Source organism: Corythoichthys intestinalis, chromosome 11, assembly GCF_030265065.1.
Source record: "Corythoichthys intestinalis isolate RoL2023-P3 chromosome 11, ASM3026506v1, whole genome shotgun sequence".
Classification (NCBI taxonomy): Eukaryota; Metazoa; Chordata; class Actinopteri; order Syngnathiformes; family Syngnathidae; genus Corythoichthys; species Corythoichthys intestinalis.
This window is the reverse complement of record NC_080405.1, coordinates 18,529,667-18,556,978: the sequence shown is the minus strand read 5'-3', so window position 1 is coordinate 18,556,978 and position 27,312 is coordinate 18,529,667. Positions and strand designations below refer to the sequence as shown.

Below are 27,312 nucleotides of genomic sequence, written 5' to 3'. Positions count from 1 at the left end.
CTTTATGGCTCAGAAACATGGCCCCTGAAAAACACTTGCACCGCAAGAATCGATGGCTTTTATAATAGGGCCGTCAGAACCCTCGAGAACATCAGGTTGCTCCAACGAGTTTCAAATGAAGTGCTTAAAGCCCGCACATGCAAGCCCCAAGCATCTTCCTTGGTCGCACAACGCCGTGCCCGCTGGTTCGGCTATGTCCTTCGTCTGCCTTCAGAGCATCACACACGAGCCATCCTCCAGTTTGACCCAAAGGCTTTAGACCAGGGGTCCCCAACCGCCAGGCTGGGGACCGGTACCGGCATTTGCTACCGGGCCGCACAGAAATAATAATTTATTAACGACTGCATTCTGGCCAAATTAACTTTGGCATGTGCCTCTTAACACACCGATATCCCTGTCTACTCTAGATATAATACTACAGGATAGAATGTCGTCATAGAAATCCATTCATTGGACTGCTAGCAGTACATCTTGTTTTGTATATCTACGTATGTGCGCTTGTCCTCGATAATGATGTATGACGTAGGGCGGGCACATCACATTTGTTCCCGGAAATAATTAGCCCCCACACTAGAATGACTGAAAAACAGACGTCTTTGGACAGATTTTTTACGGGGAAAAGGGAACCTGACGAGCCAAGAAAAAGAAGACAGCAGATAAGCCTACAACCTCGAAGAAAACAAAATCTATGCTACTTCCCAATCACTAAAGACCCACGAACTGCGAATTTCGAAGTGCATTCGTGACCCGTATGTGAATTAACCGAGTGATTCAAGCCTGTCTGTGCAACAGGAATATCAGCTATTAGAGATGGCAAATCACGGCAACCTTAAACGTACGTTTGAGACAACAACTCTAACGAGGTTCTGGATTCAAGTCATTTCGGAATATCCTAACATCGCTAGGAGAGCACTGAAAACTGTGTTACAATTTCCAACATCGTATCTTTGTGAAGCGGGCTTCTCTCACTCTCCCATCTCGGGACCATCTCGTCTCAAAGAAATAAGCTCAGGCCTCCCACTTATTCAGCGGGTGAGTTGTATTTTCCCTGCACTTAACACGACGGGGCTAAAAACAAATATTATTTTATATTTGCTGTATTTTTCTGCCGCACATTGCCGGTGTTCTGACAAATTTGTCATGCGCGTAACGTCAAAAATGACCGCGAATGCAACAATTCCAAAGTACACACTACAAACTTTCTTTAAAGAAAGGAATATTAACTTACATTTACCATGTTAGCTGCACACAACAACTGCACTCAGTTCTCTCACTTAACGACTTCACCGTGTCGTTAAGCATTAATTTACACCATTTTCGTGTTGCACATGTATGTTTATGATGTAAATAGTTTTTTAGCACCGTTGGATAACATTGAGAGTCCAAGTGAATATAAACGAGGGCTTTTTTCACCGCCACAAAAGTTTTGGAGCAAAATTTTATACGGGTGCAAAGTTTGACAGAACACTGGTCCATGAAAAAAAAGACCCAAATCACACTGGTCTGTGGTGTAAAAAGGTTGGGGACCCCTGCTTTAGACGACCACGAGGGAAACCACGTACCCGATGGCTCGACGTCATTAAGAGCGACCTCTAACAACACAGAGTTGCTGTGGAGGATGCAGAGCAGCTGGCACAAGATCGCCAGCATTGGAAAAACCTGGTTCATATGTTCAGCTCAATGCACAGGGACGGGACTCCCTGACCCTCGCTGGAGGACTAATGAACGAATGAATGACCAAATAATACAATCGTTGTAATCTTTATTAAGAATACCTACATCTTCCATGATGCTAATCTGCAAAACAGCATTAGTTTACCCGCCATATCACTAGAACTACCAAGGGTGGATCAGTTGATACAAATCACTTTTGTAACCAGAGAAGGGTTATCTGACGCTAATCAGAATATACTGTATTTTGTAAGCACTTAGGTCCTCGTTGGTCATTCCCATTCATATTCGCAAAACTACAGGGTTGGATTGCTCCAATTAGCATTTTGAGTGTTTGCAGGGCAGGGCTGCCTTGGCTTTGTTGAACAGAGGACCGCTCAGGCAGGCAGTCGGGTGGACAACCTTTTTACATTTTCCAAAAGCAGCAGTTTGCCTACACTGTTGGCAAAAAATATTAGCACTCTCAGCCTAATACTTGGTAGCACAACATTGAGACAATATAACTGTGAACAACCGCTTCCGTTATCAGTCAGTGAGTTTCTTACAAAGCTCTGCTGGAATTTTAGACCATTCTTTTTTGGCCAACTGCTCCAGGTCTCTGAGATTTGAAGGGTGCCTTCTCCAAACTGCCATTTTCAGATCTCTCCGCAGGTGTTTTATGGGATTCAGTTCTGGACTCATTGCTCGCCACTTTAGAAGTCTCCAGCACTTTCTTTCAAACCATTTTCTAGTGCTTTTTGAGGTGTGCTTTGGGTCATTGTCCTGCTGGAAGACCCATGACCTCTGAGGGAGATCCAGCTGTCCCACACTGGGCCGTACATTATGCTTCAAAATTTGTTGGTAGTCTTCAGACTTCATAATGCGATGCACGCAGTCAAGCAGTCCAGTGCCAGAGGCAGCAAGGCAACACCAAAACATCAGGGAACCACCGCCATGTTTGACTGAATGGACCGTGTTCTTTTCTTTGAAGGCCTCGTTTTTTGTTTTTGTTTTCCTGTAATCTCTATGTTGATGCCTTTTCCCACAAATCTCTACTTTTGTCTCATCTGACCAGAGAACATTCTTCCAAAACGTTTTTGGCTTTCCCAGGTAAGTTTTGGCAAACTCCAACCTGGCTTTTGTATGTCTCTGAGTCAGAAGTGGGGTCTTTCTTGGTATCCAACAATAGAGTCCCTTTTCATTTTGATGCCGACGGATAGTACGGGTTGACACTGTTGTACACTCGGACTGCAGGACAGCTTGAACTTGTTTGGATGTTAGTAAAGGTTCTTTATCCACCATCCGCCCAATCTTTTGTTGAAATCTCTCATCAATTTTTCTTTTCCATCCACATCTAGGGAGGTTAGCCACAGTGCAATGGGCTTTACACTTATTGTAGACACTGCGCAGGTAGACACGGGAACATTCAGGTCTTTGAAGATGGACTTGTAGCCTTGAGATTGCCCATGCTTCCTCACAATTTTGCTTCTCGACTCCTCAGACAGTTCTTTGGTCTTCTTTCTTTTCTCCATGCTCAATGTGGTACACACAAGGACACAGGACAGAGGTTGAGTCCATTTTAATTCATTTTAACTGGCTGCAAGTTTGATTTAGTTATTACCACCACCTGTTATGTGCCACAGATAAGTAACAGGTGCTGTTAATTACACAAATTAGAGAAGCATGACATGATTTTTCAAAGGGTGCTAATACTTTTGTCCGGCCTATTTTTGGAGTTTTGTGCAAAATGATCAGAGAATTGGTTGGGGGGCATGAAATCATTTTGTGTTTTTTAATTGCAAGCAAAATAAATTAAGATATTACTACCAAAGCATTTGCAATTGCAATCCTTTTCTGAAAGAAATTGAGCATTATCGGACAGAAATGCAGGGATGCCAATATTTTTGGCCAGCACTGTATGTACCGTGTACTGAAGCTTGTGTTTGATGTGGCAAAACAGCTGTTTGAGCTGCTGTGGAAAGTTATTTGGTCATTGTGTGTTTTATCATAATAAACTGTGAACCTTGACAACTGAGTGTTGGACAAAGTAAAGGTGCTTGATGGGATTTGTCCCAGATGTTCTAACACTCAATTTTCTAAAATGTAGACAGTCTGGTTTAGCTACAGTTCTGGATGCTATTCATAGTTTCATGCCACATGGCCCTCTCATCATTTTTACACTTAACCCAGGAGTTAACAAGTCTGGATTTGCAAATATTCAAGATGCTAATTGTAGCTATTCAGAGTGAACCCCCCCCCCCCCCCCCCGCCCTTCACACCTAGGCTGCTTGATTGCTTGTTTGAGTGGTCTATTGTTTGAAAAAGCCAAGTAGTCAGTTTGGTTATTTGACGCAGTTCTGGTATTTCTTTATAGCCAATAAACCCGCAGTGTCCCCCATTGTTCACCTCTTTTTTCTGGTTGTAAAACACAAATATTGGTTAAGGTTGTATTAGGGAAACATCTCATCTTGAATGGGAGGTTGTAATTTTGGCTATTTTTATTTTCTTATTTAATTAAACCAGTGAGATTTTACCTTTCCAATTTGCCAACCATGGGTATGATCTACCATTCATATACAGTTTATCTATTGGCGGAGTTTGACTTTTATGGCGCGAAGAGGGAGGGGGTCAAAAATGTTGATGACCCCGAAATGCAATGTCAGGAATAAAATTAAAATCACAAGATATATGCTCGGACAGTAGCTTAGCCCATGATTATACATATAGGCATCCCAGCTGTGTGTGTGTGCGTGTGTGAGCCATGATTGATGCCTGCTGCAGCATTTAAATGCAACCAGCTGCTTTTTGACAACAATGCACTAGCTGAAGCTTCAGTGTTCCACTGATTGAAAAAGCGCCTCCGATCATGATCAATACCCCTCCACTGAGCCGGGTAGAGAACATCTCAGAAGGAACCTCCTTGTCATGCCAGTAGTATTGGAAGCCCTTCTGGACCGTCAAGAAATTTGTTCTCATCAGAGAACAAATTTTCCCCACCTTTCAGTGTCCAATGTTGGATGCTCCTATGGCAACATCTAAATGGGCATCAAGCCAAAAGTGCAAAATGGAAATTCCAGCTTTTTTTCAACTGGTCTTAGGATTTGGATCAGGTCTGTACAAAAAAAAAAAAAGAAAAAAAAAAAATCAACTGACCTGCCATCCATCCTCCTCCCAATCTCTGCACCTCTATGGCTGCTCTGTTATTGAGCAATTATGGCCATTGATTTTCTTTCTCCTCCCAGCACACGTCTGTATGACAGTTGGCCTTTCTCCGAGCCCTCCATGGACTCGTAACTGCTGCCCTCTATTAGCTCAAACACTTGCCGAACAATGACACACATACACTTTTCCTACCATTACCTTTTCTCCCTGTGTGTACTGTAGATCCTTTGGCACAAGCACACAACTGCAGCTACGGGAACTATGACACGATTTATTTTCTGTTTAATTTTTTTGTGCGTGCGACAACCCGAAGGAGAACACAAAGTCAGACCTAAATCTTATACACATGTATCCCATTTTCAATCAGTGCACCACAATGACTGATGTGGTTGACAATACAAAGCAATGATTCATCCCCATAACAAACCATTCTCACGAAGAAAGACTTCTTAAGACTCACTGTTGCCTGAATGGGATGTTTGCACATGACATTCAAACACATTGCTTGCGTTAACGGCAAGCGGATAGCCTATTTATGTTTAAGCATTCGTGACTTTGGATTTGTGGCTCAACCACAAGTTTTCAAATGACTTCAATGAAATATGGGAGATGATGTTAAAATCCAAAATAAGACAAAAAAAAATACAGTGTAACCCCTCGCTACTTCGCGCTTCAAACTTCGCGCCCTCAGTCCATCGGGGATTTTTTTTTTTCAATTAAAAAAAAAAAATATATATATATATATATATATATACATATACATATATACAGATGAGCTGTCTCGAGCCGATCGCATATTCTCACACTCCCTCCCTCCCTTCCTTTCCCAGCTCTTTGTTGTTCAGGCAATGCACTGGAGTTGTTATTAAACTTAACAATCATTGATAGACGTCTGCTGTTTGATCTTGCTACAGATCCCTGGAAGCCACATCAAAGCGTGGCATGCGTCAATCATCGTTTAACTTGTTAAACAGTTGCTTTGTCAACTCATTGTGTAAGTGAGGAGATGGAGCGGATTTGAGTGAACTCACTCAATGAAGCATTGAATAAAGAAATGCATTTTTATACTTTATTCTTGTTTGAAAATAATTTGGCGGGACAGTAACGTTTAAATCTTATAATAATTACATTTGAAGTACTTAAAACCCATTTAATGAAATTAGGGCTGTCAAACGATTAAAATTTTTAATCGAGTTAATCACAGGTTAAAAATTAATTAATCGTAATCAATCGCAATTCAAACCATCTACAAAATATGCCATATTTTTCTGTAAATTATTGTTGGAATGGAAAGATAAGACACAAGATGGATATATACATTTAACATACTGTACATAAGTACTGTATTTGTTTATTATAACAATAAATCAACAATCTGGCATTAACATTAACATTCTGTTAAAGCGATCCACAGATAGAAAGAGTTGTAGTTCTTAAAAGATAAATGTTAGTACAAGTTATAAAAATTTTATATTAAAACCCCTCTTAATGTTTTCGTTTTAATAAATTTTGTAAAATTTTCAATAAAAAAATAAACTAGTAGCTCGCCATTGTTGATGTCAATAATTACACAATGCTCTTGTGGTGCTGAAACCCATAAAATCAGTCGCACCGAAGCGCCAGCAGAGGGCGACAAAACACACACACACCAAAAAAACACAAGTAACAAGTGGACATGACACTGTGCTGTCATTTTAATCTGTTTGAGCAGGGCATGTGCTTTAATTGCGTCAAATATTTTGACGTGATTAATTTAAAAAATTAATTACCGCCCGTTAACGCGATAATTTTGACAGCCCTATTTAAAAAATACATAGTCATAAGTTTGTTTTTTTTTTTTTTTAATTATACTTTGAGGGGAAAAATGTGAAAAAAAAATGTCTTATCTTTATCTTTTTCCTACTTCGCAGTTTTTTACTCATCGCAGCGGGTTCTGGTCCCCATTAACCGTGAACACCAATGTCAATCAGTGACGTGCGGTCAGGGGAGGCAGGTGAGGCAGAGCCTCACCTGTCATCATGACAAAAAAATAATTATAGCATCAAATTTATATTAATATTTGTCCATTGCTCTTAAAGAGCATATGACACCAGAAAAAAAGTCTTAAATGGCATTATTATGTGAATTAGAATCATATTTTGAGACGATTCGACTATATACAACAATTTAGCAAAGCGCAGATGACGAGAAATTAGTCTTTTAATCTGCCGGTTAGCCACGCCTACCATTATAGGGCTTTAGCGTCCCCAACAGGTGGATGACGTCAGCGGTAGACTGGGCTCATCGGTTTTACTATTCAGCCCATTGAGGGGGAATTGTTCAGAACGAGGAAAACGCGACGAAGAGAGCCGCAAAATGTCATTGTTTCAGTCTCTCTACTCCAATATTTTTACAGGATATTCTTTTTATCCAAGTATTTTTCCCCAATAGCTATATAAATGGCTTGAGAAGGACCAGTCAGCCCGTCGAGGGGGAACTATTCACAACGAGGAAAATTCAATTCAATTCAATTCAATTTTATTTGTATAGCCCTCAATCACAACAGAAGTCTCAAAGGGCTTTACAGAGGCAATATGATACACAATTAGAAATGAAGCAACAAAGATGAATAGATACAGTTCAAGTCCTGGGTATCCCCTATCCTTAAGACCCTCCATGCCGGCAAGGAAAAACTCCAAAAACTCCAGACCCAATTGGGAGAAAAATGAGAAACCTTGGGGAGTACCACAGTCAGGAGAGATCCACTCCCAGGACAGATAGACAGGAACCCCAGAACTGCAAATGGGAATTAGCAAGCGAAGTTATAGTCCGTAAAAATACAGTGGAGTAAAGGAGCAAGAAGAGGTCCCTCTAGTCAGATGAGACGGGGGTAGCAGCGAGGACGTCTATCCAGCCAGGGGTCCGGACAGTCAGGAGGCTGCAGCTGAAAAATAGCCCCTCCCCTGAAAGGGGACACCGGGTGACTATTGATGAAGAGACTAGACAACTAGATATTAACATTGGAAAATAGAAATAAAGTAAGACAAGTGGTAGGTCGAGTAAGAAAAGGAGATAGAACTCAGCGGCTGTACTGCCCCCAGCATTATAGCTTCTAGTGCAGCTTAGACTAAACTGTGAGTCTACTCCGACTTCAACTAGCCTAACCATAAGCTTTGTCGAATAGGAACGTTTTTATTCTAATCTTAAATGTGCAGACTGTCTCGGCTTCTTTAATACTAGCTGGAAGCTGGTTCCATAAAACGCGACGAAGAGAGCAGCAAAATGTCATTGTTTCTGTCTCTTTACTTCCATATTTTTACAGGATATTCTTTTTATCCAAGTATTTTCCCCAATTGCTAAATAAATGGCATGGTCATGACAAATAACAATCTTGTGCTAAATGGAATATGAAATAATAAAAATCCATTTATTCAAGACGACATGGCAAAATTACTCCATAATGGTCAAAACTGTCGACTTCACCTTTACTGTCGCACCTCCCGAACGATATTTTATGACACCTAAATCGGACATATGTCATTTCCCTTCCCCGGCTTCGGAGAATGTAAACAAACCAGAAGGAGTGACAGCTAGCCGACATGCTAACCCGAACCGAGGGATGTTTCAAAGTCTTCGAAGTGGAAAATCACACGTAACTAGCCTGGATTATTTGACATGACGACCCGGTTGTCGACTGTCTTCGCGGATCGGCAAACCGCCCGGCGGAGAGCAATTTACAGTTCGTTCCCGGGAGGAGGGTGGCTGGAGTTGTTGTGCAGCTAAAGTGCTAACAGCTAACTGCTAATGAGCATGAGGAGAGCTTTTTACATGCCTATCAATGATCAAACGTAAGTAGTCCTTTATTTAAAGGAATTTTGTAGTGTTTACTTTGTAATCACTGTATTCGTATTTGACATAATACAAAATAAGATGTTTACTCACTTCCTCGTAAATCCAATGGTCCCTCAGTAAATATCCACGGTGAATGGGAACCTTTTGAAACTCCAAAAAGGCGCATACGCCTCTCCCGCACACAGAATGATTTTTCTGCAGCCGTTTGGCTGGCGTGATGCGAAAAATAAACGTATTAATCCGCAAAATCAGCTGAATCCTTCGTCCTCATACACAACAGTACACTGTATAGTGAAGAGGACGTCTTCTACCGTATACGTCACAGCGCCCTCCTCCTCAATGCAAGACCGAAGCCGGAAGTCACTCATTTTCATGGCGCGGGATTAAAAAAAAACTAAATAAATATAGCGATCGCTTCCACACACATCCAAGCGGTCCATATCATTCAGGGGCATAAAATACCGCGTGTATTATGAAATAAACATGCTTTTTCGTGTCACAGGCACTTTAATGTATAACTCATTTCAAACATTTTTATAGTCAAAATCGCTGAATTTGCCCATTTCCTGTTCAAATAACGAAATGAAACGACAGATGCGGCAGCAATGAGTAAAGCCTCACCTCTGATTGCGCAATCCATAACAAACTGGGTTAATACATGGAATTGGAGCGTGCTGGTTGCCGTACATCTGCATGTCGCCATTATAATGTTTCCAGCTATGTTTATTTGACCTGATTTTCCACAGTCTGGCTAATGTCTTTAACCCTTAAATTTTAATTTTTGTTAGCGACATATTTAGTTTTGCTGATGGGAAATAAAACCCCAGTGAAAAGGAACAGGTTGTGGCAGATAGTACTCTGCCGCACTGAAAGGGGGCGTACGTGAAACTGGACTTTCCGTCAAAAGTGGACGCGATTAACAACACCGGAGCTAAAAGGTTTGCTTCAAACTACGGGACAGAAGATAACTCGCGCTTTTTAAACGGACTGGTACACCCGAAAAGACTGGCTACGACTGACTAAGACTTGTGCCAATGTCTGGACTAACACGAGATATTGTGACATTAAAAAACTACCAGGAAGCCTTAACAAACATGAGAGCTCGACCACTCACATTTAAAGCCTGTTTGCTTTAAAAACTTTTGGAAGCTCAAGGATCGAATTGGCTTTGACGAACAACGGAAGCTCAACGGTAGCATCCACAATCCCAAGGTAAAGGAAAACCGAAAGAGTTTGAAAGACCTCATTAATGTAACCTGCATCCCAGCTAAACAGGAGTTAACATTTCGTGGTAATGATGAGTGTGTAAGCTCTTCTAAACGTGGCATATATGTAGAACGATTGCATGGTTTTGCTGAGAAAGATGAAAGGTTAGCTAGACATTTGGACACATCCACTGTGTTTTCTGGCTTGTCAAATAGAACACAGAACGATGTAATTGAAATAATCCTCTCCATTGAGGCGGAGAGATTTTTTAAAGTAAAGGAAAATACGGAGGACTTTTACAAAAAGGGCGTAGGTTTGCATAGGGACGGTAGGGACATAACCCTACCAACTTTTCAGGATGCTAAAATTGTCCCCACCAACTTTTAAGCAACCTTACCTTTTTTGCTTGATATAATGTTCAGTTATATAGAGAATTTAGATCTTTCAATAGTTCCATATGTTGTAAGGATAGAATTGACCCTACCATTATTAAGTGAATTATTTTCATGATGTTTATGTTTGCTAATAAAAACCAGCCATTTATTCAGGAAGTTTTCAAAATGTTTCTTTAGTATTTTTTGAAAACAAAGGTTTGAATCGAACAGTGTATCATCTGAACCAATGCACGTAAAAGTTATTATCAGTAGATAAGGATTTATTTTGCATTGATCATTTTTGCCTATTAATTAATTAGGTTCATATACATGAAAAATGTGGCCCTTTGCCCCCTTCATCCAATCTGTTTGGTCTTATTAATGTCCCGTCCCCAGCAAAAAGTGTACCTACATGCAGGTTATGCTATTATATCGTCCCTACGAATGTTGAGACCAAACCTATGCCCTTCCAAAGTAACGGTGGTTTTTGTGGTGAAGGACAGGCGCAAGACCACAAACAGTTTTCATTTCAATCTTGTTAAAAAAAAAAATAAATAAATAAAACAGCTTAGACTAAGAAAAATACAATAGAATATTTAAAAACTAAATTTTGGACTTAAATAAAATATCCTCTTTTTTTGTTTTCACACTTTTTGTTTAGCAATCTGTAATAAATTGATTAAAGTATCAGAATTAAAAGTTTTAAAAACAACTGAATATTTCAGTAAAGGTCAGAATTGAATTCTGTGGTTTTGTACACCACTCTTTACTCTCATTTATGTTGCATGAATTATAGAATTACGACGGCCAACACATTGAGGGTGTAGAGCAAATGCATGTTATTTTCTTACTTTTACGTATGGATAATATGTACCGTGTGTGCGTGTTTTGTGAAGAATGCTGATGAAATATGAAATAACCAGTAGCCAATTGAACAAGCTACTCTTTTTGGTTTATGTATTTGGAAATCTGACACTAAAGGAGTCAGTGCCTCACCAACCATGAACCTTACCGCACGTCACTGATGTATGTAAATGAAAACTGCATTGTATTACTCTGAACATCTTAACTGAAGACTTGTCATGGAAGCAGAGACTTCGATTATTGTCACATGCATGTTCTTAAAAAGTGGGATATTCCAGTTATTTGCAAATTTTTCAAGCCATGCAGGAATTTCTCTTTTTTGGAACATAATGAAGCTGTGAAGAGAGTAAAGCATATTTTGTGACCATTTCACATAGACCACAAAGTTATGCTTTTAGTTCAACACGAGTGTTTCTGTTTCTGACAGGTCCGCTCACATGTCAAGTTAATTACATTCTTAACTATAAACTGAAACATCTGAAAATACCAGATGTTCCCTTCAATGCTTTTAAGTAAATAACATTCCTCTTCAATATCGCTCAAGACAGGTCAAGTGTTGTTTGCAAACTGCTTTTGTCAGTTTATTTGTACATCCACTGTTTGCCAGATGATTTGTCTTTTTCCTTTCCAATAAAAATGTATTGTCAAAAGAAAGAAGCTTTGAATGACTTCTCAAGCCGCAGTCCAGTGGATTTTCCAAAACATTATTTACTGCCACTAATCCCTATTTTTGTATGCTTGAAAGCTGTTTGATTCACACCTACACACATGAACAGCCAGTATAGATGAAGAGCAGTCTAGTAAAATATTTCAACTGTGACTACGTCAGAACTTTCCCGTTAATCCTCTAAGTGCAATATTTTTTGGGGAGCACTGGAAAAACTAGATGTGTGCATCTGAGGCCTGTCACACAGCATCACATAACACGCTGATCAAAACTGCCTTTGGCAAGCCTTTTTTTTTTTTGCTCCCATCTAGGCAAAGGATAGAAGGAGTAGAATGGGCAGGCTGACTGGTGGCAAGTCAGGTTAATCCCCCACCAGTCATTATCCTCACTTCTTAGCCAGAGAGTGCGTGTATAATGAAGTCCATTTCCAAGGATTTGCACCTCTGCAGTAATTACTGATACACAGATTCCGCTTACCTTTTTTTAAAGTGTTGGTTATAAATAGTAATCCCCTGGTGGCTGTGCTCAGCCCACATAAAGTGCTGCATCCAACTCCTGAGTGTTAATGATGTTTACACTACACAGAAGAGCTCTAGTGTCAACAAACCGGATGTTTATTGGCCGTAGCACCTTTCATAATCTCTTTGGTTAATTGGTAAAGGTCATAAAAGAGGTGAACAAAAAATAGACTTTGAAAACATGCTGCTTAATGCATTTTTTTCATGTATTTGAGTTTCAAAATGTAATTGTACGATTATTGTGTATATCGTGTATCTACGGCACAGGCTATTTTCATCTACCTGCTTCGCCTCCAATGTGCATCAATGTCCTTTTTCAGCTTTGACGAGAATCCCTGCCCTTGTCGTGACTTGTTCAGAAGACTCTTACTTACTTCCTGTGGAGCACAACATGTTCACATCACTCCCCACGTTTGATGATGATAATAACAATGATGTAGATGAAATTACCATCATCTCATTTTGCACAATAACAAAGTCACCCGCCGTGGCAAAACAAAGCCAACTGTGTTTTTAGGTGAGGAAGTGGGTTTGTCGGTTAGACCGTAAATGCAACTGGTTTGGCAGGTTCCTGGAAAAAGAAAACATCATAATCACCCACTCTTCAGATTTTCCCACGGGAAATACTAGGAATAGAGAGTGGCGCATCAAAATGGCCTAGTAATAAAACCTTCCCTGAAGTACAGTAATATTTCGTTATTCCTAATTGTTATGTAAGTACAAATATATCAACAAGTTAACAACTGTTGAAATAATAATTATAGACTGGATGTATTGGCAAACACAATTTGTCCTGTACCAGTGGTAGACTATTAAGCTGTTCAAACTGAATAAAAAAATTTTTTTCCCCAATGTTGGCATAGTGGTTCACAAGGCTTACTTAAGAGCAGGCAACTCCCGGAATCACATTTTTGTAAATATGCCTCATGTTTTTCCAAGATATTACCTTAGAATTGGCAGCCTATTTTAGCTCCTCTGTTATGCTGTTTCGTGTAATTTTTGTGATCTTTCCGATCATTCTTTCGTCATGTCTTTATTTCTTTTAGGTATACGTTGCAGTTCCTCATGCTATGGCATTCATAAAAAGAAAATAATTAGTGCATGGGGGTTTGCAGTGCATGTCGGCAATGCATGCTGATACGAGCAACGTCTGTTGCTGAGGAAAATGTCGCCACTATGGCGGTCGCCCTTGGGACGCTTGCTTTTTTGCACCAAAAATTCAAACCTTTGGTTTTTTTTTTTAAAAAACTACCAAAGAAACATTTTGAAAACTTCCAGAATAAATGTTTGCATTTTATTAGCAAGTTTAAATTGCAATATTTGAAAATAAAGTATATTACCATACGCAATATATACAAAGTTGTTAATAATCCCTCAACTATCCGGAAATGCAAAAACGAAATATTTGTCTTAATATCACTCAGCATTGACTGTCTAAATAAATAAATTAGATACAACTGAAAGAAAAAAAAACGTCTTATTCAGGGACCAGGGTGTCACAAAAATAAATAAAAATGGAGCCTTCATTCTGGTAAAACAGTACTGCTTTAGTCCATAAGCACAGCTAGTCTCAACAAAAAATTAAACCTTTTTACCTCGACTATGATTGCCGTATGATTATCTGGGAAAAAATGTTTGCATAGGCTGTAAATAAAAATATCTTATATAAATCAATTAGGAAAAAAACAACATTTTAAATAACTGCAAGTCATCAGCCAATCAAACGTGCGTTCTTTTTTGGTTAGAGAACATGCAAAACGGAAGTCGTGAGCAGAAATGTGGAAGTAAAGCAGAAGTAACTCAGAAACTTGTCTATAGACCCTACCCACCGACGTCACAAAATCACGTGCTCGCTGTATGGTTCCGCCCCATTGTCCGTCATTTTGTGTCTGTATTATCAATGGTCTCAATTGATCGAGCAATTTATAATGCATTTCATGGAAGACTCGGTGCTTTCGGATGCCGTAAACTCACTTGATGCGTTGCATAAAAGGCGTTATGTGGAAAAGCTTCAGTTTATCCATTCGCCAGATCCATATTTGATGCCTAAATCGATGTTTTTCGACCCGCTGTTTCCGCCATATTTGCCTGACATCTGCTAGCTACCCTGATATGTACAACTATCTTGTCCACACAAAATCAACCTATTCTCACGAAAGTTTGAAAAACTTTAAGCGCTTGGAGGCTTATAAATACCCACTGTGAAGCACAGTGAGAACAATTAGTGGTTGACTAAATACTTATTTGCCCCACTGTACCTGCTCTAATGTAGAAATCACACCCATATCTGAAACAAAACAAAAAAATATATTTGGGGGGAGGGCTGAATGGTTTAATGACATTAAAAGATCATTTATGTGATATTCAAGTCAGTTGAGTTAGAATTTCAGTCATGGGAAGCATCGAAGTCAAGGAATAACTGCATAATAAAACTTCTGTTTTTTTTTTTCCATTTTAGCCTTACCAACAGATTCAAGGCTTTACAACATTAGATTGAATCGTGAGCAACAGGTGGCAATTGGAGGGAAATGGATCATAATGTATAAAGTCACATATTTTTGCATTTATGCTACGTGAATATTAAACATGGCAGCTTTAAGGAAACTGACTGTAGCTGGAAAAGTATGAACAAACAGATGCCTTTGAATTTCAAAAAGATGCACAACAATGCAAAGGCATCCACCTTGACTTCACCCAAATACTGCATGCGCTCTCCTGAAGTGTGTGACTGAGCAGAAAATAAACTAGTGTGTTTGCTGCAGGGTTGCACACTTCAACAAATACAAACTGAAGAACACAAAGGTCACTCTGTAGTGCACATAATTCTCAAGGCAAATGTCCAAAAAGATCTCCCTTTGTGCTATTAAAATGTAAACAAAGTGATGACATATGACTGAATAAAAAATTTAAAAAAATCCCAGATCCTCTCCTAGCTTGGAGATAATGGCAAGACATGACACAAGAGCCAGTGCAACAACAATGGAAGGTTAAAGTGGGCAACTAATGGCCTTTAAAACTTTGTTATTGTCTTAATAAACTCATAGGGGGCTTTCACATCACACCAAGAGGACCGACCAGGGTCCGGTTGGGGAGCTCACAACAAGACTTGCAAATGACTTGTTGAAAAGGTTCAGCATTCACACGGCACCAACCGAACTTTCCAAGTAGCATCACATGGACGAAAGGCGCGCTCATTGATTGGATAAATAAAAGAGGAAATACACTGTACATCCCTCCGGGGTAGGGATAGGGAGCATGCAGCGTCACAATGTAGTGCTGTGACACTGCACGTAATGTACAGTGGGGCAAATAAGTATTTAGTCAACCACCAATTGCGCAAGTTCTCCTACTTGAATAGATTAGAGAGGCCTGTAATTGTCAACATGGGTAAACCTCAACCATGAGAGACAGAATGTGGAAAAAAAAAAAAAAAACAGAAGATCACACTGTTTAATTTATAAAGAATTTATTTCCAAATTAGAGTGGAAAATAAGTATTTGGTCACCTACAAACAAGCAATATTTCTGGCTGTCAAAGAGGTCTAACTTCTTCTAACGAGGTCTAACAAGGCTCCACTCGTTACCTGTATTAACTCATTATCGGTATAAAAGACATCTGTCCACAATCTCAATCAGTCACACTCCAAACTCCACTATGGCCAAAACCAAAGAGCTGTCGAAGGACACAAGAGACAAAATTGTATAGTGTATAGATTCAGATAATCTCCCTCGATCTGGGGCTCCATGCAAGATCTCACCCACACGGGTGGAGGGAGTGGGGGGGTGGGGACCTAGTGAATAACCTACAGAGAGCTGGGAACACAGTAACAAAGGCTACTATCAGTAACACAATGTGCCACCAGGGACTCAAATCCTGCACTGCCAGACGTGTCCCCCTGCTGAAGCCAGTACACGTACAGGCCCGTCTGCGGTTCGCTAAAGAGCATTTGGATGATCTGGAAGACTGGAAGAATGTGTTATGGTCAGATGAAACCAAAATAGAACTTTTTGGTAGAAACAATGGTTCTCCTGTTTGGATGAGAAATAATACTGAATTGCATCCGAAGAACAACATACCCACTGTGAAGCATGAGGGTGGAAACATCATGCTTTGGGGCTGTTTTTGTGCAAAGGGACCAGGACGACTGATCTGTGTAAAGGAAAGAATGAATGGGGCCATGTATCGAGAGATTTTGAGTGAAAATCTCCTTCCATCAGCAAGGGCATTGAAGATGAGACGTGGCTGGGTCTATCAGCATGACAATGATCCCAAACACACAGCCAGGGCAACAAAGGAGTGGCTTCGTAAGAAGCATTTCAAGGTCCTGGAGTGGCCTAGCCAGTCTCCAGATCTCAACCCCATAGAAAATCTGTGGAGGGAGTTGAAAGTCCGTGTTGCCCCACGACAGCCCGTAAACATCACTGCTCTAGAGGAGATCTGCATGGAGGAATGGGCCAAAATACCAGCAATAGTGTGTGAAAAGCTTGTGAAGAGTTACAGAAAACGTTTGTCCTTCGTTATTGCCAACAAAGGGTACATAACAAAGTATTGAGATGAACTTTTGGTATTGACCAAATACTTATTTTCCACCATGATTTGCAAATAAATTCTTTCAAAATCAAACAATGTGATTTGCTGTGTTTTTTTTCCACATTCTGTCTCTCATGCTTGAGGTTTACCCATGTTGACAATTACAGGCCTCTCTAATATTTTCAAGTGGGAGAACTTGCACAATTATGGGTTGACTAAATACTTATTTGCCCCACTGTTGCATAAATTAAGGGCGCGTTCACATTAGACCAAGAAGACCAGGGTCCAGTTGGAGAGCTACTTCGCAGCAACACTTGCAAATGACTTGTTGAAAGGGTTCAGCATTCACACAGCGCTAACCGAACTTTCCAAGTAGTATCAAGTGGATGAAAGGCGCACTCACTGATTGGACAAATAGAATAGGAAATACCTCCATCCTGTTAGGGGAGGGAGTGTGCAGCACAGGATAATGTTGCATAAATCAAGTTCCCGCTCGACCAGTGGCGGGGTCGCTCCCTCCCGATTCTATGCTAAGTGAACTGGAGTATTTAAGAAATGCATAGGGGAAAATTAAACCACGAAAGGGAACCGCATGGTACCCCAAGTCCCACAGGTGCACAATCGCTCATTTTTGTGAGTTCTTGGACTGTCAAATTGTTTCCACTTCCAGGAGAGCAAGCCTCATGAAACGATCGCCACGAGAGGCTCTGCCTGCATTGGCAACTGTCACTCTCACACGGTCCGTTCAGGAACAGCATGCAAAACACAACCGCCAAATTAGAACCTGATTCTGTGAATGAAATGCAACTGCTTAGCACAGCACAACAAAATTCTGGCCATGGATCATCTGTCATCTTGCCATTGTTGATTTTGAATAGCATGCGTGCTGTACTTCCGCTTCAAAGGATGTGTAGCATCACAACTCCATAGAGTAGCAAAAGCGCACCCTGCTCCGGTTGCATCCACAAGCGAAGCAGGGTGCGCTTAAAGCGGACCGAGACCCACGATTTTTGAGCGGACCAGAGTTCGTTTGTTTGGTCCGAACTACAGTTCAGATTCACATTCACATTCTCCAAACAAAGCGGACTATCTCAGAAAAATAACTTTAAAATGTTTAAAATGGACCAAACAGTGCTAGTGTGAAAAAGCCCTTAATCTTCTTCACTGTGAAATTGTGGTGTATTTTATCAACTGCAGCTAGCTTACTCTGACCAAGGGCCAAGCCAAACAGAGCAATTTATGAAATTGTGGACTAAAAAAACTCTTATTGAAGAAAATCTAATGCCTCCCTCAAATTGGACCATGGTACCAAACCTAAAAAACTAAAAAGTTGTATTTTTGCTTTCCTATCCAAAACACCAGCACCCACTAAACCAATAGAAAGTCTCAGATGAATCCAACCTCCCACAGCCTCCCAGTAAGTATATTTAATATGGATGATTGCCCACAGTGTAGGAACTGCAACCACTTTTAGTCCCCATGCGTATGCATTCATATTCATTCTGCAAAGCCCTTAAGCCCTCGTGCTTCATGTGGGGAACACTTTCCTCAAACACCTTTGACAATACATATTTGCAAAACAAAATAACAACATACCAAGCTAAACCAGAATATTCCTGTTTTTAGTAGACTCTTTGGCATCAAATTCAGAGAGTACCAAGAATGTCCATCCATAAACACATTTTTGGTGGGGCAAGTATAGATGAACCTTACATGCATGAGGCATTTTGGAGTGTGGAAGTAAGCTCGAGATGAGCCATGCAAACATGGAATAAAAAAATCTCCACAGATTTCCTTGATACACAGATTCAGTTTCCCTTTTTTTAAAAAGTGTTGGTTATCGCAGATTTTACACCAGAACCTTTTCACGTTTACACCATCATGCTGTATACCTGAAATATATCTTTTTAATCATACCAATTTTTGCTCCCAATTCCGATACCTGACTGTGTGGTATCGGCCAATGTTGATACTTTACTGATACCATGTTTACCAACTTGAATGTTGAATAATTGCTACCATAGCTACCATGGTCAGATACTGCTTAAAATTATGTGTGAGACAGGAAAAACTGACTAATACGAACAAACTCTGTGTAATGTGTTACCCATTTTACCTCCACAGGCTCTACCATCAAAAATATGACTGCTAAATGAACAGATTAAAAGCTGCCCTGGTCGTCTCAAAACACTGAGGACTTGACTCAACCATTTTACACCCCCACCCCATTGACTTTCAGTCATTTTTTACGATCTTTATTGCATTCCTCATTTTCTTCTTCATTGTTTTCATCTTCTTCGTTTTATTCTCCTGCTGCATTTGTAATCAGCGGCCATCTTGAGAAGGACAACCAGAGGTAAGAAACTGAGGGTAGATTCATACCGCAGGTCTTAAAGCACCATTCCAATTTTTTGGTCATATCTGTTTTTTGGCGTGCCCGTTCAGACTGCCGTTGTTCATTGAGCCTGTTCAAGTATCACGCATGCGCACTAATTCGCAGTCTGAGATAGGGGTGGGCGATATGGCCTTAAACACGTATCACGATAAATTGAGCAGATTTACCTCGATAACGATAAATGACGATAAAGTCGCCCAAGCGGACTGTTATATAATTTGAAAATCTGAATCAATGCATGAAATACAGATGAACAGTTTCTTGATTTAGTTACCAGCATTCAATTTGATATATTTAACAATTGTACATGCAGTCTAAACATTAAGTTTATTAAAATGTATTGTAAACAATAAGAATTCAAGTATGAGCATTTATAACAGCGTGTATGGCTTGAACAATGTACATTGTCAAAATCAATATGCCTGTGCAAACATGTCATTGTAACACAAATGACTTGCAGCTTGAACAGTACACTTCAAAAAGACAATTTATTGTTAATGGCTGCTGTGACATAATTATTCAATACAAGTGTTTACTTTATGGTTTCAGGTTCCCCCCAGTGCATTTTTTAATATATGCACGCATACATGAACCCCCAAACAGACATACATTAAAGCTATATTGATCTTCTGCAAATGAAACACTTAAGATTTTATGTTAGCAATAATGACACAGAATTAAGCACATACAGAAAAATAGCTGGGGCCATTTCTCGGCCATATTATAAGTTTCACCGTTGGATTGTGCTTTATGCTGAATGCTTTACCATCAAAAAAGCTATCAGAGAAATCACACAGTCAGATACAAAATAACGCGACATAGTAATTCCTAGATGCAGTCCGTGCCCAATCCACTCATTAAGTTCAGCCATTTCGACAAGGTTAGAGCCGCTATCCGACTCCATCACGTTCATTTGTAGCGTTAGCCGCTAGCGGCCGCTAGCGTTAGCCGCTAACGTTAGACTGTGGCCTGGCTACCAGTAGAAAGCACTGAAAGCACCATCTCCGGAAATCGTGAGAACAAGGGAGGACAGCGGGTGAAAGCCCGTCAGGATGCCACCAAGAGTCTACTAAATGTCGGGTGATAGTTTGGCGAACCTCCCTTAAGCCACACTCCATCACGTTTTGCTTGTAGCGTTAGCTGCTAGCGTTAGCTTACAGGGCTTCTGTTTGATTGGCTTCCTGATGATCATGTGACTCCCTACATAAGTACATTGACTGGTTTCTTAAAGGGGAATGAACATAGACGAAGAACACAGAGTCAAAGCGGGATGAAAAGCCTATTTTCTTGTTTTATTAATTTACCAAATTTACCGACATGGTCAAAATTACGTCGGTCATCGTGAAGAATTTCGGTGACGGTAAATTTTCGGTTTACCGCCCAGCTCTAGTCTGAGATGCGCTGAGCAAACTGACCCGCATGCGTAGGAGCATCAAAACAAATGACTACACATGACGCGCATACACAAACATACGGACAGTTTGCCCCGACTCCCCGCCATGTAAGCAATTTTGAAATATTGCTCATTTGGAGCAGAGAAAAAAACGAGCATTCTCAGGCTTATCTTCAACCCATTTAGTTTTTTTATGACTGTTGTCAAGCCCGCCCCTTCCCCAAAAACCACGTTCAAGCTAGGCGCTAACGCTAATGCACAGCCGCACTGCTACTGTAGCGCCCTGTCTCTCTCGCTTTTTGCTGACGTAATTCCTGCATGAATTCCAATTTGGGGGACTTGACAGACCGCAGCCACATTCTGGAAAAATGTGGCCCAGATTGGATTTTAACCATGTACAAAAGTGACCTAGATCTAGCCTGGAACTCCAGACTCACCGTTGTTCCAGCTATAGAGTCTGGGATCCAGCTCCTTATTGGCCTCTCGAGCCTGAACGAAATTGTCCGTGCAATCACATTCGTTTATTTGCGTGACGTGTTTTTAACGAGCAATGTCAGTCTTGCGCGTCGGAAGTCGTCTCCACAACAACACAGATGGCGAACGGGAGAGCGGGGATATGTTCCTATTAGGGGTGTCAAACGATTAAAATTTTTAATCGAGTTAATTACAGCTTAAAAATTAATTAATCATAATTAATCACAATTAATCGCAATTCAAACCATCTATACAATATGCCATATTTTTCTGTAAATTATTGTTGGAATGGAAAGATGAGACACAAGATGGATATATACATTCAACATATGGTACATAAGTACTGTATTTGTTTATTATAACAATAAATCAACAAGATGGCATTAACATTCTGTTACAGCGATCCATGGATAGAAAGACTTGTAGTTCTTAAAAGATAAATGCTAGTACAAGTTATGGAAAATTATATGTTAAAACCCCTCTTAATGTTTTCGTTTTAATAAAGTTTGTAAAATTTTCAATCAAAAAATAAACTAGTAGCTCGCCATTGTTGACGTCAATAATAATTATGGTGCTGAAACCCATAAAATCAGTCGCACCCAAGCGCCAGCAGAGAGTGGCAAAACACCAAAAAACACAAGTAACAAGTGGAAATTACACTTTGCTGTCATTTTAATCTGTTTTAGCGGGGCATTAAATACGTTAAATGCATCAAATATTTTAACGTGATTAATTTCAAAAATTAATTACTGCCCGTTAACGCGATAATTTTGACAGCCCTAGTTCCTATCCGCGGTAAATTCAGTTTTAAATGACCAAAAACACGTCGAGTTGCTAAACCAACAGTCTGTCTTGCGCTAGCCATGTTGAATTTCTCCGCTCTCCTCGTATGTTTTCGTCCCAGCGCTAGAGTTTCTTGTCGCTTTTCCACCATCACGTCTGCCCGTCGTTGATTGGTCCACTCCGCTGTCTGTTTGCTGTGGCTTGCTCCGCTCTGGGAATTTGATCCGCTGAACAGTCGCCAGACTGCTGGAACAGCGGTGAGTCTGGTGTTCCAGACTAACCTAGATCGGATTTGAAATGCTCCACTTTTATGCAACTTTTCCCATTCAGACCATCAAGTGAATGCCTCACTCAAGTTGGAAAAACACGAAAAAATGGGATTTTTGCATTAAGACCTGCGTTATGAAGCTAGTCTAAATCTCGAAGAGCACATACAATATTGCGCAGTATCAATACCCATGCCCGCATTTAAGTGCCGCATCAGGTCCAATTCCGATATTCGTATCAGTGCAACGCTATATATATTTTTTTACTTTAAATATTTTTGTTCATGAAAATCAATAATTATTTTTTATTTCATCAATGTTGAATTTTAATTATATGTGTTGTACAACGTAATTCTCTACATGCCAGATGTCCTCTGTCAATCCCGCCTTGTGACGTCATCATTAGTCATAAGGGGGCGCGACCATGAAGCTGTACATAGAGAGAGAGAGGGGAGTGGGAGAAAGAGAGAGAGGGGAGCAGAGGAGGAGCAGTCAAGGTACTGACATTCCGCCGGAGGAAACTCTCTATCCCGTCAAAACTGGCTCCCTCTCCCCCACGGAGGTGACGCTCTCCTCGGCGTGAGCGCACAAACGAGTAGAGCGTTTGGGAAAGAAGTACACACAAGATGCAAGGCATCAATTCCTCCTCGTATGGACTTGAGTAGATACAAAAGGTAGGAATTATTTCTGAATGAGCAATTGTGCACATCTCTGTGGAAGTGCACTTTTCTATTACTGTGGCTGAAGTTATTGAACAGAAGTTCAATATATACTGTCGATCAGTATGGTGTTGTGTATGCATGCTTTCGAAATAGGGTTTTGAATATTAATTTAGCAGGTTTCCAAAAAGTGATCACTGTATTGATATGGAAATTTGTTTTGATATTGATAATAATAATGATGATGGTCATCATCATCATCACTATTGTTGTAATTATTCAACTTAAGTTTTGAAATCTTTCCTTCATGATGATTGATTTTAGTGTCTTTCTCTTTTCTATAAAAAAGAAAAAAAAAACTTGATAATTACATTAGCTACCTGGACATTTGACGCTACACCAGAGAATGACAAGTAGGTCCACTGTCTGCTCAGTTCTTGAAACTAGCATTTATCATATACATTTGTTGCATACATTTTGATTTTTCTCCCCCCCAAAATCTGTTCGTTAAAAAAGAAGTATTCCTAACAAATTATTGATTTCGTCATTATCAATTCATAGCAATAATGGTATGAATTCTAAAAATAATTATGAATTTTAACATTATGTATTATATTTTCAATATTACATTGGTAAAAAATTTAAAGCGTTTTGCTTTTTTTTTTTTTTTTTTTTTTTTTAGCCAAATATCTGTATTCTTTAGTCAATTTATGAATGAAATTAAAGTACAAATGTTTGACCACCCTTGCAAAAATCTACCATGGATTTTTTTGTTTTCTTGTATTCTGACTCAATAAATGGCCGGCTTTTAACTAACGCATTACTAAATTACTAACTAGGCAAGACTACATGGCCACTAGGCTGTAAATAGAACACCCCTGCAATGTGAATGAAATAATGTACATGTGACATCATTTATTTACACCCTTGCAGAGAGGCCCAGACTGTTTATGCTCTTCACTACTCCAGTTGAATCTGACCGGCTTTCGATGTGGGATCCAGTTTTGTTGCTCTCGCCAGGCTGAAATCCTCCAGGGTCAGGACCTCGCTCATGGCGGCCCTGCTTCTCGGGCTGCTGCTCTTTGCCATGCATTCCCCCACCGTCCCCTCATCTGGGCCACTGGTGGAAGCCGAGGGACCGCCTAGCGCCCTTTCTCCGGCAGACAACGGCACAGCGGGCCACCCCAACGGGACTGCTCAGCAGCTCCCACGCATCATCATCATAGGCGTGAGGAAAGGCGGGACACGAGCCCTGATTGAGATGCTTAGCTTGCACAGCTCCGTGGCGGCGGCCCAGAATGAGGTGCACTTCTTTGACTGGGAAAGTCACTTCCAGAAGGGCTTGCCTTGGTACCGCAGCCAGATGCCATTCGCCTTCCCCAATCAGATCACAGTGGAGAAGACGCCTGCCTACTTCACCTCCGCCAAAGTCCCCAAGCGGATCCACCAGATGAACCCGGATGCCAAGCTGCTGCTCATCCTCAGGGACCCCACGGAGCGCGTGCTATCGGACTACACGCAGGTTTTTTACAACCGGCTCCAGAAGCACAAACGCTACCAGCCCATCGAGTCGGTGCTGGTCAAGGACGGCGAAATCAACCTGGGCTACAAAGCGCTTAACCGCAGTTTATACTATGTGCACATGCAGAACTGGCTGCAGTATTTCCCACTAGAGAGCATCCATGTGGTGGACGGCGACCAGCTCATCAGGGACCCCCTGCCTGAGATGACGAAGGTGGAGCGCTTCTTGAGGCTGGAGCCGCAGATCAATGCCTCCAACTTCTACTTTAACAAGACCAAGGGATTCTACTGTTTGCGGGAGCACGGGAGGGAGCGATGCTTGCATGACTCTAAGGGCAGGGCACACCCTCGCGTAGCCCCCGCCATCCTGCAGAAACTCTACCAGTTCTTTCACCAACCCAATAGGAAGTTCTTTGAGCTTGTGGGTCGAACGTTCGACTGGAAGTAAAAACTTTCGCTTTCGGTATTAACAGAGTTGATGAGCACACCACTAAATCTATTTTTATACATGCTGCAACTACTCATGAAAAAATGAGAATACTTGGTTTTGTTTGTTTTTTTGTTTAGGTGAAATTTTAGAATGAACCTAAAATCCACTTGAACCTTTAGAGGCAAACATTGATATTTTCAGGCACAGCTTTCCAAAGTGTAAGTACTTTTAGTTGCACAAATAATGTTTCTCTATCAAGGACCTGAATGGAAAAACTTGCAATAAGTCTTTGATTTAAGAATCGGCCAGTACATTACCCGTTTCACCTAATATTCCCCTTCTTCATGCAGTTCAAAATTTGGCATTAATCGACAATACAAGTTCATTGTGCGGCATAACAAGGAGGTTCTTAGATCAAATTGATCAAACACAGTTTTTCGAATCATGCCAGTCAGTATGCCTTGTTAGAAAACTTTGAGTTGTATTAAAACTAGGGGTGTCAAACGATTAAAATTTTTTATCGAGTTAATTACAACTCAAAAATTAATTAATCGTAATTAATCGCAATTAATCGCAATTCAAACCATCCATAAAATATGCCATATTTTTCTGTAAATTATTGTTGGAATTTAAAGATAAGACCGAGATGGATATATACATTCAACATACGGTACATAAGTACTGTATTTCTTTATTATAACAATAAATCAACAAGATGGCATTACCATTATTAACATTCTGTTAAAGCGATCCATGGATAGAAAGACTTGTAGTTCTTAAAAGATAAATATAAATAATAAATAAATAAAACATATAAAAATTTATAAAAATTTATAGAAAATAAATAAAAGATAATAACTAATACAAGTTATAAAAATTTTATATTAAAACCCCTCTTCATGTTTTCGTTTTAATAAAATTTGTAAAATTTTCAATCAAAAAATAAACTAGTAGCCCGCCATTGTTGATGTCAATAATTACTTACACAATGCTCATGGGTGCTGAACCCTATAAAATCAGTCGCACCCAAGCGCCAGCAGAGGGCGGCAAAACTCCGAAACACACAACAAGTACACCTTTCACTTTGCTGTCCTTTTAATTCTTTTTGAGCGGGGCATTTGTGCATTAATTACGTCAAATATTTTAACGGGATTAATTTAAAAAATTAATTACCGCTCGTTAACGCGATAATTTTGACAGCCCTAATTAAAACTAAACATTAACACTGCGAGGTTTAAATTTATTTAAACATCATAGTGGATTTTAGGTTCATCCTGACATTTCATGCAAATGTTAAATATTCCAAACTTTTAATGAATAAAGTATGGATGTTTGTTTTATCAACTCTCTCAATGCAAGTAGTTTGCTGTTGTTGTTGCTATCTTATCAAACATAGCTTCATTTTCCTGAACTCAATTAACCTGACCTGAAGGGCATCCACCTGCTGTGATGGGTGGGTTCCTTCAGTCCCTTCCCGGACAAAGAGCACATTGCATTCATCTTGCCACAGCAGATTTTGTTTGTATTTAATAACTGTGTTCATGAGATTTAACTGATTTTCAAGTTACTTTTGTTCAGGTTTATTTTTCACATGAAGCAGTTATACAATTACACTTGTGCACATTCATTTGCAAATTATGACTGTACTGTAAAAATCTGTCTGGCAAGAATTTTATAGGATTCCAAACAAATGGCCTTTGGCGATAATAAAACCATATCTCGCTCGACCCTTCTAGACCCAGGACCATAATAACTGCTTTCATTTGTTTGTTTTACATTTTTTCACACCCTCTGCAAAATGAATACCTCATTTAATGTGATAAAGGAATGAACACTTCATTTCAGTTGTGACGGGAGCATCTCCAAACATTTACAACTCCTGGTGTCTTATTGTCTTATTGTCTTAATGTTTGAACCCCCATTAAAACATTTTCAATCCACCATGTCAGCCATGCTTGCAGAATGTTCTGTGGCAATTTTTATGAAGTGTGTGCCGAATATATTCATTCTGCTGTAAAATGGTCCAGTCTAGCGCTCAATATTTTATTTGATTTCCTTATAATTTGTGGTGGGATCATTGTTGCCTGTAAATAGACTTTTATAAGATTAATAATTAATACTACAATAAAGAGCTTTATTATTTTCAGCTTGTGTATCGTTGATTCTTTTCTATGCTAACCGCTGTACAACAATAACATGTTTAACTCTAACAGACGCTGACTCAATTAGTTGTCAGACATTTATGTTATTTTTTCTCAGTAAAAAAATAATGGGTATTTCATTTCATGGACAGCATTATTTATTTATTTATTTAGTAGGCGGAAAACACTCAGGTGAATTGAAGTTCCGCTCTAAGACCCCCAATTTAGCCAACTTTCACAATTGTCTGATATGCACGTGTGATACATCATTTTGAACAGGAGGGCATTTAAAAAAAAAAAAAGAAGAAAATTTAAACAACAAAACTCTATCTGGACAGACGCCATGACTTTAACGAGATATTATCGCGTACTTACCTTGTTTCGATCCAAAGCCTCCATGTAGCATATATCACTGAGTGTCAAGACACAGCTGTGAATGGCCAAAGCT

The 27,312-nt window shown here is 39.9% G+C and overlaps 1 protein-coding gene across 1 annotated transcript; it reads left to right on the top strand.

The window, feature by feature from the left end:
• Window positions 1–22,575: 22,575 nt before the first annotated feature.
• hs3st1 (heparan sulfate (glucosamine) 3-O-sulfotransferase 1) lies at window positions 22,576–26,880 on the top strand. The gene is made up of 2 exons (XM_057850012.1): window positions 22,576–22,787; window positions 23,706–26,880. Exon 2 carries the CDS (start codon window positions 23,824–23,826, stop codon window positions 24,739–24,741), a length of 918 nt encoding a protein of 305 aa, XP_057705995.1. The 5' UTR covers window positions 22,576–22,787; window positions 23,706–23,823; the 3' UTR covers window positions 24,742–26,880.
• Window positions 26,881–27,312: the final 432 nt, after the last annotated feature.

Coding starts and splice junctions, on each gene's coding strand:
- hs3st1 (XM_057850012.1), top strand. CDS start 23,824: ATGGCGGCCCTGCTTCTCGGGCTGCTGCTCTTTGCCATGCATTCCCCC.